Raw genomic sequence first — 12,228 nt, 5'->3', positions numbered from 1 at the left:
AGAGCCAGTTTCCCTTTCTACTACTGCTACTCAGTTTGGTAAATGTGCTATTTAGTAATTTACCTAAATTTTCAAATTTGCATAAAGTTGTTCACAATATCCTACTATGATCTACAGTTATCTCCCATTTGTACGATCTATAGTTATATCGCACTATCCATTCCTAGAATTGGTTATTTGTGCATTCTTTTTTACAGTTATATACTCCTGCCAGGGACTGTCAATTTTATTGGCCTTTTTAAAGGCACAATTTTTGGGTTTGTTTATTCTACTTTATGTCTACATTCTAAATTGCTCATTTCTGCCCTTATCTTTATCCTACATTATTTTTTAATCACTCCAGATGGGAATTTTCTCTTCGTTTTCAAATAATTCCAGATGGAGTCTTCTTTTCTAATCGTCATTTTAGATTATATATTATTTAGATTATTTTAGCTTATATTATTATAAGCTATCCTCAAGGAATAGCTTTAGCTACTTATGGGGACAAGTTTGGGGTTTTTTTTAATCCTAGAATTTTTTTCTTGTGGTAAAATATATATTAAAAAACTTGTCATTTTAACCATTTTTTTTTATTAACCATTTTTAAGTGTATAATTCAGTGGTGTTAATTACATTCATAATGCTCAGCAACTATCAACACTATTTCCAAACTTTTTTTCCAAAAAGAAATGCTGTACCCATGTAAGCAATAACTCCCCATTCCTCCCTTCCCTGCTAATTTACTTTTTGTCTCTGCAAATCTGTCCTTAGATATTTCATGTAAGTGGAATTATACAGTCTTTATCCTTTTGTTTCTGGCTTACTTCACTTAGGATAATGCTTTTCAAGGTTCAACCATATTGCAGCATGTATGAGAGCTTCATTCCCTTTTATACCTGAATAATATTTCATTGTATGTATATACCACAATTTGTTTATCTACTCATCTGTCGATAGACACTTAGGTGGCTTCTACCTTTTGGCTATTGTGAATAATGTTGCATTGAACATTGGTGTACAAGTATCTGACTGAGTCCCTGTTTTCAATTTTTCAATTCTTCTGAGTGTACACCTAAGGGTGGAATTGCTGGACCATATGGTAATTCTATGTTTAACTTTTTGAGGAACTGCCAAACTGTCTTCCACAGTGCACCATCTTACATTCCTACCAACAATGTCTGAGGTTTCCAATTTGTCCACATCTTCACCAACACTTATTTTCCATTGTTTTTATTACAGCTATCCTACCAGGTGTGAAATGGTATCTCCTTGTGGTTTTGATTTGCATTTCCCAAATAACAAATGTTGAGTACTTTTTCATGTGCTATTGCCTACTGTCTGTCTGCTTTGGAGAAATCTTTAAGTACCAGGCCCATTTTTGAATTGGGTTGTTTGTCTTTTGTTGTTGAACTGTAGGCATCCTTTATATATTATGGAAATTAAATCTTAACCAGAGATAAAATTTGCTTTTCTGGCCTGAGTTCTGAATTAGGAGAAACACAGATAAGCACATTGTGTCAGTCCTTCAGGTAGCTCCCAGGTAGGTTAGAATATAGACACAATAATTTGCAAATAAGATCTGCTCTTCTTCCTCCAGAACCAGGGCCTGGTACTCTATGGGCTGCTGTCCTCAAGACTGCCTCAGAGCTGGGAGGGGATGGAGCAAGGAAAAGTAAAAACACTACAGACTTTGCTTCCATTGCTAAGTTGCCTTTTTCTTGTTTGAGCATGCAGCTGGTTGCTATAAAACTTTGTTGTTCAGAGTTCTTACAAAGTTGATTCTGACAGTTTCTGCTAGTTTGACTGGGAGGACAGGAACTTGGAGCTGCCTACTACACCATTTCTCAGATGTCATTCCAATCTCAGAAAATAAGGAAACACAAGCTTTACATGACACAATAGACCGGATAGATTTAATTGATATTTATAGGACATTCCACCCAAAAGTGGCAGAATACACTTTCTTCTCAAGTGCACACAGAACATTCTCCAGGATAGATCACATCTCGGGTCACAAATCAAGCCTCGGAAAATGTAAGAAAATTGAAATCATATCAGGCATCTTCTCTGACCACAATGCTATGAGATTGAAAATCAATTACAGGAAAAAAAACTGTAAAAAACACAAATACATGGAGGCTAAACAGTGCACTGCTAAACAACCAAGAGATCACTGAAGAAATCAAAGAAGAAATAAAAAAATAGATAGAAACAAATGACAATGAAAACACGCAACCCAAAACCTATGGGACACAGCAAAAGCAGTTCTAAAAGGGAAGTTTATAGCAATTCAATCTCACCTCAAGAAACAAGAAAAATCTCAAATAAACAATCTAACTTACACCTAAAGCAACTAGAGAAAGAAGAACAAAGAAAACCCAAAGTCAGCAGAAGGAAAGAAATCATAAAGATCAGAGCAGAAATAAATGAAATAGAAATAAAGAAAACATAGCAAAGATCAATAAAACTAAAAGTTGGTTCTTTGAGAAGATAAACAAAATTGATAAACCTTTAGCCAGACTAATCAAGAAAAAAAGGGAGAGGATGCAAATCAGTAAAATTAGAAATGAAAAAGGAGAAATCACAACTGACACCACAGAAATAGAAAGGATTCTTAGAGACTACTACAAACAACTATATGCCAATAAAATGGACAACCACGAAGAAATGGACAAATTCTTGGAAAGGTACAATTTTCCAAGATTGAACCTGGAAGAATTAGAAAATATAAACAGACCTATCACAAGTAATGAAACTGTAATTAAAAATCTTCCAACAAACAAAAGTCCAGGACCAGATGGCTTCACAGGCAAATTCTATCAAACATTTAGAGAAGAGCTAACACCTATCCTTCTCAAACTCTTCCAAAAAAATTGCAGAGGGAGGATCATTCCCAAATTCTTTCTACAAAGCCACCATCACCATGACACTAAAACCAGACAAAGATACTACAGAAAAAGAAAATTACAGACCAATATCACTGATGAACATATATGCAAAAATCCTCAACAAAATACTAGCAAACAATCCAACAACACATTAAAAGGATCATACACCATGATCAAATGGGATTTATCCTAGGAATGCAAGGATTCTTCAATATATGCAAATCAATGTGATATACCATATTAACAAATTAAAAAATAAAAACCATATGATCATCTCAATAGATGCAGAAAAAGCTTTTGACAAAATTCAACACCAATTTATGATAAAGACTCTCCAGAAAATGGGCGTAGAGGGAACCTACTTCAACATAGTAAAGGCCATGTGTGACAAACCCACAGCAAACATCATACTCAATGGTGAAAAACTAAAAGCACTTCCTCTAAGATCAGGAATAAGACAGGATGTCCACTCTCGCCACTCTTATTCAACATAGTTTTGGAAGTCCTGGCCACGCTAATCAGAGAAGAAAAAGAAATAAAAGGAATACAAATTGGAAAAGAAGAAGTAAAACTGTCATTGTTTGCAGATGACATGATACTATACATAGAAAATCCTAAAGATGCCACTAGAAAACTACTAGAATTAATCAAATGAATTTGGTAAAGGAGCAGGATACAAAATTAATGCAGAGAAATCTCTGGCATTCCTACACACTAACAACGAAAAATCAGAAAGAGAAATTAAGGAAACAATCAATTTACCATTGCAACAAAAAGAATAAAATGCCTAGGAATAAACCTACCTAAGGAGGCAAAATACTTTTACTCAGAAAATTATAAAACACTGATGAAAGAAATCAAAGATGACATAAACAGATGGAAAAAAATACCATGTTACTGGATTGGAAGAATCAATATTGTGAAAATGACTATACTACTCAAAGCAATGTACAGATTCAATGCAATCCCTATCAAACTACCAATTGCATTCTTCACAGAATTAAAACAAAAAATTTTACAATTGGTATGGAAACACAAAAGACCCCAAATAGCCAAAGCAATCTTGTGAAAGAAGAATGGAGCTGGAGGAATCAGGCTCCCTGACTCCAAACTATACTACAAAGCTACAGTAATCAAGACAGTATGGTATTGGCACAAAAACAGAAATATAGATCAATCGTACAGGATAGAAAGCCTGGAGATAAACCCATGCACATATGGTCACCTAATTTATGACAAAGGAGGCAAGAGCATACAATGGAGAAAAGACAGCCTCTTCAATAAGTGGTGCTGGGGAAACTGGACAGCTACATGTAAAAGAATGAAATTAGAACACTTCCTAACACCACAGACAAAAACAAACTCAAAATGGATTAAAGACCTAAATGTAAGACCGGACACTATAAAACTCTTAGGGGAAAACACTCTTTGACATAAACCACAGCAAGATGTTTTTTGACCCACCTCCTAGAGAAATGGCAATAAAAACAAAAATAAACAAAAGGGACCTAATGAAACTTAAAAGCTTTCGCACAGCAAAGGAAACCATAAGCAAGACGAAAAGAGAACCCTCAGGATGGGAGAAGATATTTGCAAATGAAGCAACTGACAAAGGATTAATCTCCAAAATATACAAATAGCTCATGGAGCTCATTATCAAAAAAACAAACAACCCAATTAAAAAATGGGCAGAAGACCTAAATAGACATTTCACCAAAGAAGACATACAGATGGCCAAGAGGCACATGAAAAGCTGCTCAACATCACTAATTATTAGAGAAATGCAAATCAAAACTACAATGGGGTATCACCTCACACCAGTCAGAATGGCCATCATCGAAAAATCTACAAACAATAAATGCTGGAGAGGGTGTAGAGAAAAGGGAACCCTTTTGCACTGTTGGTGGGAATGTAAATTGATACAGCCACTATGGAGAACAGTATGGAGGGTCCATAAAAATCTAAAAATAGAACTACTATATGATCCAGCAATCCCACTACTGGGCATATACCCTGAGAAAACCGTATATCAAAAGGACACATGTACCCCAATGTTCACTGCAGCACTATTTACAATAGCCAGGACATAGAAACAACCTAAATGTCCAACGATAGATGAATGGATAAAGAAGATGTGGTACATATATACAATGGAATATTACTCAGCTATAAAAATGAACAAAATTGGGTCATTTGTAGAGATGTGGACGGACCTAGAGTCTGTCATAGAGTGAAGTAAGCCAGAAAGAGAAAAAAAAAATCGTATATTAACACATATATGTGGAATCTAGAAAAATGGCACAGATGAACCTATTTGTAGGGCAGGAATAGAGATGTAGACATAGAGAACGGACATCTGGACATGCAGGGGAAGGGGAGGGTGGGAGGAATTGGAAGACTAGGTTTGACATAAATACACTACCATGTGTAAAATAGAGAGCTAGTGGGAAGCTGCTGTATAGCACAGGGAGGTCAGCTCGGTGCTCTGTGACAACCTAGATGGGTGGTGGGGTGGGGTGGGGTGGGAGGGAGGTCCAAGAGGGAGGGGATATAGGGATACATATAGCTGATTCACTTCATTGTACAGCAGAAACTAACACAACATTGTAAAGCAATTTTACTCCAATAAAAAATAAATAAATAAAACTAGACAGTGAGTTTCTCAACTCCAGTTAAAAGCTATAATAAAATTAGATTGTCTTTTAAATATTTTCTTGGATTAAAAAAAATCATGTGTTCTAAATAATATAAAAGAGTTTCATGACCTCTGAACTTGAACAATTATTTTCAAAATAAATTTCACTGATTTTTAAAAATTTACCCTGGGTTTTAAAAATTAATTTCTTTTAAGTTTAAAGAGCCTAATCATGATATAGGTGATTTTTAATTACTTTGGATACATTTCAAGCACCACAGCAAACATTTCCTTCAATTTAGACCTGCCAATTTCCAGATGAATACACTGATCAGAAAATGGTCCATTTCTGCATGTCAGTCAAAATTTTACCACGGCTTATGCACAAAATTAAAAACTCTTAGCAGTTTTGACACTGCTGAGAGGAAACATACTCTATTTGAAAGAATACTCAATGAATGACTTTTGCCTTATGTTTGAAGAAACTTTCCACAATGTATAGAATACTCAACTTTCTTTCAGTCCTTTAAATCCAGTCTTCTAGTTTCTAATGTTGCTGCTCAAAATTCAGTCATACTTCTCACTGTTGCTCCTTTGAAGGCAGTAGTCGTTTTTGTGTGGCTACTTTTGTGATTTTTATGATTTTCTTTATTGTTAGATTTCTAAAGTTTGACTAGGATGAGCATAGATGTATATTTAATTATTTACTATGCCTTTGTGGCTTTATGCCTTTTATTATTTTTGGAAATTCTCAGCCTGTATCTCTTTGAATACTGCTTCTGCATCATCCACTTTCATTTCTACTACCAGAATTAAAATTATACATCTGGTAGAACAGCGGTCCCCAACCTTTTTGGCACCAGGGACCAGTTGGTTTTGTGGAAGACAATTTTTCCACGGACGGTGAGGGGTGGGGAGAATGGTTGAGGCGGTAATGTGAGTGATGGTTCAGGCAGTAATGTGAGCGATGGGGAACGGCAGGTGAAGCTTCACTCACTTGCCCACTGCTCACCTCCCGCTGTGTGGCCTGGTTCCTAACGGGGAGTGGGCTGGTACTGGTCCACAGCTCGGGGGTTGGGGACCCCTGTGGTAGAACTTTCCAGCACAGCCCTTATCTCTTTTAAGTTCTCTTTTGTATTTTTCTACCCTTTTGTCTCTCTATGCTTATTCTGGATATTTTCCACTAAACTGCACGTTGTCTCTTCATCTGTTTCTATCTAATAAAATCTAATGAAATTCTGGATTATTAAAGTAAAACATACACCAAAGTACACAACTCTTAAGCATACAGCGTGTAGAATGATGTTGAACACCTTACTATATGCTTACTGGCCAAGCTCTGCTTCACTTGTTAACTCTCAGCCATACTTTTGCCATCTGCAGAGACTTCCAGGAGAAATGCAGCTACAAATGCCAGGCTCACCATTCTGGTTTCCTTCCTCTCCCATATCTTATTATTATACTTTCTCCAGACAGTCTGCTCTGAGAGGGAGCTTTTATCTGAATCACCTAGTCTTCAATTGCTAGAAAGGTCCTGTATTTAATTCTTTTATCAGTGAATTAGACAAAGACATATGAAACATTTATTTCATCTTCAGATAACATAAATGTGTGAGTGATAGCTAACAATAATTGGAGAATTAAGTTCAAAAAAAATAGTTTGAGACTAGAGCAATACGAAGACATTAGCAGCAATTTTAAATCTTTTTTTTTTTTTTTCTCTAAGAATTAGTAATCCCTTAGAGAACGTGATAAAAGTTGTGGACACAGAAAAATACACATGGGTACATTTGCCAAACATACATATATAATTTAATGGGCTCAAAACCTCTGGAGCTCATCCATGGGTCATATAATATTCTACAGAAGCCTTGCTCAGTTAAGATAAAATGTAACAACTATCAAAGTAAATTCTTAATATATTCAACTACTTAAGTACAGAATAGGCATTTATTTAGTCTGAGTTTCAATCAACCGTGTGATAGGCCGCCACTGAAAAGTAATTCGATCTTAGGCAACATTAAGAAACATATTCTAGAACAATGTGGTTAATAGTCTCACTATTAGGAGTACTAAACAGTACCCTAGGGACTTCCCTGGTGGTGCAGTGGATAAGACTCCGTGCTCCCAATGCAGGGGGCCCGGGTTCAATCCTTGGTCAGGGAACTAGATCCCACATGCGTGCCACAACTAGGAGTTCACATGCCACAACTAAGAAGCCCACATGCCACAATTAAGAAGACAACATGCTGCAACCAAGGAGCCGGCGCTCCGCAACTAAGGAGCCTGCCTGCCACGACTAAGACCCGGTGCAACCAAATAAATAAATAAATATTTTTTAAAAAATAACATAAAATAAACAGTACCCTAGAGTATTACACATAATTGTGGGGGCAATATTTTGTTAAGGAACACTAAAATTCTAACTTACATCTACAGAAGAGAACCAGGATGGTAAAGAAGCTTGAAATTATGTTATCTAAGGAACAAATGAAGGAATAACGGACATTTAACTTACAGAAGGAAATGTTTAGTGGATTCATAAATATGAAGGGATGTCCTAAAGAAAACCTCAATTTATTTCGTTTTCAATCAGATAGCAGAACTAAGATAAATGCCTGGATATTACAGGGAAGTTAATTTTAAAACAATAGGGAAAAAAGTATTATTCAAAGATAGGGCTGAATGAAAAAGTTCCTATCGCAGTCACTAGACGTGCTAAACCACAGCTGACCAGCCACCTTCCAGAAATACTGTAGGAAATTTATGTAGGGGCATAAAATTAAATTAGGTATCACCTAAGATTTTTCTTATGAGTAGAATTCATGAGTCTATTTTTTTTTTTTTAAACTTTGGGTTTATTTATTTATTTATGGCTGTGTTGGGTCTTCGTTTCTGTGCGAGGGCTTTCTCTAGTTGTGGCAAGCGGGGGCCACTCTTCATCGTGGTGCGCGGGCCTCTCACTATCGCGGCCTCTCTTGTTGCGGAGCACAGGCTCCAGACGCACAGGCTCAGTAACTGTGGCTCACGAGCCCAGCTGCTCCGGGGCATGTGGGATCTTCCCAGACCAGGGCTCGAACCCGTGTCCCCTGCATTGGCAGGCAGACTCTCAACCACTGCGCCACCAGGGAAGCCCCATGAGTCTATTTTTTATAAGAGGTCATTTTAAAATTTTCTTTAGAGAAGAGGGAAATGATACTGATTTTCACCTTAAATATTAACACTTTATTTCTAGGAATATGACCTCTTTTCTCAAATGAACATATATATAGGATTTAAAGCAGTATTTCTAGTCAAAATATTAACTAAGTACAATGACATAAAGAAAGAAATCTCACTCTCAGGTGCTAAGCATTACATAAAAGTTTAAAGATAAGTGAAGTAAGACAGACAGAGAAGGACAAATATCATATGATATCACTTATATGCAGAATCTAAAAAAAAATGATACAAATGAACTTATTTACAAAATAGAAACAGACTCACAGACTTAGAGAATTAGCTTATGATTACCAGGGGGGAATGGTAGAGGGGAGGTGTAGATTGGGAGTTTGGAATTGACAGTGTACACACTGCTATATTTAAAATAGATAACCAAGGACCTAATGCAAAAAAAAAAAAAAATTTTTTAAAGTGGCCAAAAAGACTAAATAAATGAAATTTTTGGAAGCCAAGTTACCTGTTTTCTCTTACTTGTTGCCTCATCTTTTCATCCTTTAGACTTTGATGTTTAAGTTTTGCCAATTCCATAGCCAATTTTTCTTCTTGTTCAAGCTGGAGCTCCCTCAATCTTTTGTTTTCTTCTGCCTAAATAAAAAAATAAATAACTTTAGTCATTTGTCCCCCAGAACCAGATTTTTTTTCATTAAGGTTGAACTTGTTTTATAGCAAAAAACTACAAGTACCTTCTGAGAAGTCAACTGTTTATGTTTTATTTTAAAATACAAAATATAATTTCAATAAATACTTTTTCTGAACATTTTATCATGGAAAATTTCTGAACATTTTATCTGAATGTTTTTTTTTTTCTGAACATTTTTTCATGGAAAATTTCAAACATCACCAAAAGTAAGAAGAATATTGAAACACACCCTCAGGTATCCATCACTCATCTTCAACAATTATCAGTATTTTGCCAATCTTTTTTCTCTACTCTTCCACTCCACTCCCATTTTTTCCTATATATTTTTTTTTTGCTAGAGTATTTAAAAACAAATCCTAGATATATCATTACCATGTAAATAATTCAATATTGATCTCTACCTGACAAGAATTTCTTCTTATATAACCATACAAGTAATAAACTGAAATAAATTAACAATAATTCCTTAGTAAGGTCTAATAACTTTTCCATATTCAGATTTCCCCAGCTGTCTCGAAGATCCTTTTTTTTTTTTGGTTTGTTCAAATCAAAATCCAAACAAGGTCCATAGATTGTATCTAGTTATGATTTCTCTTAAGTCTCTTTTATTTTTTAACAGTCTCCTCACACACTACCCCCCCCCCCATTAGGACATATGTCCCACAGAATGTCCCACATTCTGAATTCGACCGACTGCTTCACCAGGGTATCTCGTTTCTCTTTTGTATTTCCTATAAAATGGTAGAAAGATCTAGAGACTTGATTACATTCTGTATTTAGGAAAGAATATGCACATGAAAAGATGTTCAATATCATTAGACATCAGGAAATTTAAGTTAAAACTACAATGATATATCACTACATACCTACTGGAATGGCTAAAACAAAAAGTAGCAGCAAAACCAAATGCTGGTGAGAAACAGCATTATTCACTGGGTGGGAATGTAAAATGGTATAGCTACTCTGGAAAATAGTTTTTACAATACAACTCAACAGTTGTACTCTTAAGCATTTCTCCCAGAGAAAGGAAAATTTATGTTTATTATAGAACCTGTACCCAAATGTTTACAGCAGATTTATTCAAAATACCCAGACATCCTTCAACAGGTGAATGGTCATATAAACTGTGGTATATCCATACTGTGGAACACCACTGAGCAACAAAAAAGAATGAGTATTCATATAAACTACAATCTGGATGAATCTCCAGGAATTATACTGAGTGAAAAAATCCAATCCCAAAAGGTTACATACTGTTTGATCCTATTTATATAATGTTCTTGGAACATGTTCTATTTTAAAGCTGAAACAATTCACACAGCATAAAATTCACATTTCACAATTCACGACTCAGCAGTTTTTTAGTACATTCACAATGTTGTGCAACCAACACCACTACCTAGTTCCAGAACATTTTTTTTTTTAATAGACTATTATTTGGGGCAGTATTGGGTTCACAGCAAAACTGACAAGAACAGAGTTCCCAATAAACACTCTGCCCACACACATGCACAGCCCCCTCACTATCAACATCCCACACCAGAGGGGACATTTGTTACAATCAATAAACCTACACTGACACATCATTAACACCCAAAGTCCACAGTTTACCTTACTGTTCATTCTTGGTGTTATATATTCTATGGGTTTAAACAAATGTATGATGACATATATACCTACCATTACAATATCATACAGAGTAGTTTCACTGCCCTAAAAATCCTCTTTGCTCTGCTTATTCATTCCACCCTCTCCAAAACCCCTGGAAACCACTGATCTTTTCACTATCCCCATTGTTTTGCCTTTTCCAGAATGTCATATAGTTGAAATCATACATTATGTAGCCTTTTCAGATTGACTTCTTTCACTTTCATGTCTTTTCATGGCTTGATAGCTCATTTATTTTAGTACTGAATAATATTCTATTTTCTGGATTATTTATCCATTCACCTACTGAAGGACATCTTAGTTGCTTACAAGTTTTGGCAATTATGAATAAAGCTGCCATAAACATCCATGTGCAGTTTTTTGCGTGGATGTAAGTTTTCAATGTTACAGAACATTTTTATCACGCGAAAAAGCAACCCCATACCTGTTAGCAGTCACTCACCATTCCACTTACCCCTCAACCACTAATCTACTTCCTATCTGTGTGAATTTGCCTATTCTAGATATTTTATTTAAAACAAATCATACAATATGTGGCCTTTTTTGTGTTTGGCTGCTTTCATTTAGCATAATGCTTTCAACGTTCACCTATGTCGCAGTACATATCAGTAATGCATACATTTTTATGGCTGCATAATATACAATTGTATAGATATAACATATTTTGTTTATCCATTCACAAGCTGATGGGCATTTGGGTTGTTTCCACTTATCTGGCTATCATGATTAATGCTGCTATGAACATTTATGTAAAAGTTTTTGTGTGGACATAGATTTTCAATTATCTTGGTCATATGCTTAGGAATGTAACTGCTGTGTAAAATAGTAACTATGCTTAACTTTTTGAGGAACTACCAAACAGTTTTGCACAGCCACTACACCATTTTACATTTCCAGCAGCAATGCACAAGGGTTCCAACACTTATTTTCCTTTTTTTTTTCCTCCAGTTGCAGCAGTCCTTGTGGGTCTGAAGTGGTATCTCACTGTGGTTTTGATTTGCATCTCCCCAATGACTAATGATGTTGAGCATCATTTTTTGTGCTTACTGCTCACTTGTATATCTTCTCTGGAGAAATGGCTATTGAAATCCTTTGCTCATTAAAATTTTTTTTTTCTTTTTACTGATGAGTTGTACACGTAATGTTCTTTAAGTGACAAAATTATAGAAATGGAGAACATATTAGTGATTGCT

At 35.5% G+C, this 12,228-nt stretch overlaps 1 protein-coding gene across 2 annotated transcripts in view; it reads right to left on the bottom strand.

Moving 5' to 3' along the window:
* MNS1 (meiosis specific nuclear structural 1) overlaps positions 1 to 12,228 on the bottom strand; it is an 85,596-nt gene that overhangs the window by 34,954 nt on the left and 38,414 nt on the right. For both annotated transcript variants that reach the window (XM_036842656.1, XM_036842655.1), the window contains one exon: positions 9,185 to 9,312. In XM_036842656.1, coding sequence (XP_036698551.1) covers positions 9,185 to 9,312 — 128 coding nt within the window. The remainder of the gene's footprint in view (positions 1 to 9,184; positions 9,313 to 12,228) is intronic.

This window comes from Balaenoptera musculus, chromosome 2 (assembly GCF_009873245.2).
Source record: "Balaenoptera musculus isolate JJ_BM4_2016_0621 chromosome 2, mBalMus1.pri.v3, whole genome shotgun sequence".
Classification (NCBI taxonomy): domain Eukaryota; kingdom Metazoa; phylum Chordata; class Mammalia; order Artiodactyla; family Balaenopteridae; genus Balaenoptera; species Balaenoptera musculus.
This window is presented reverse-complemented; position numbering and strand designations above follow the sequence as displayed.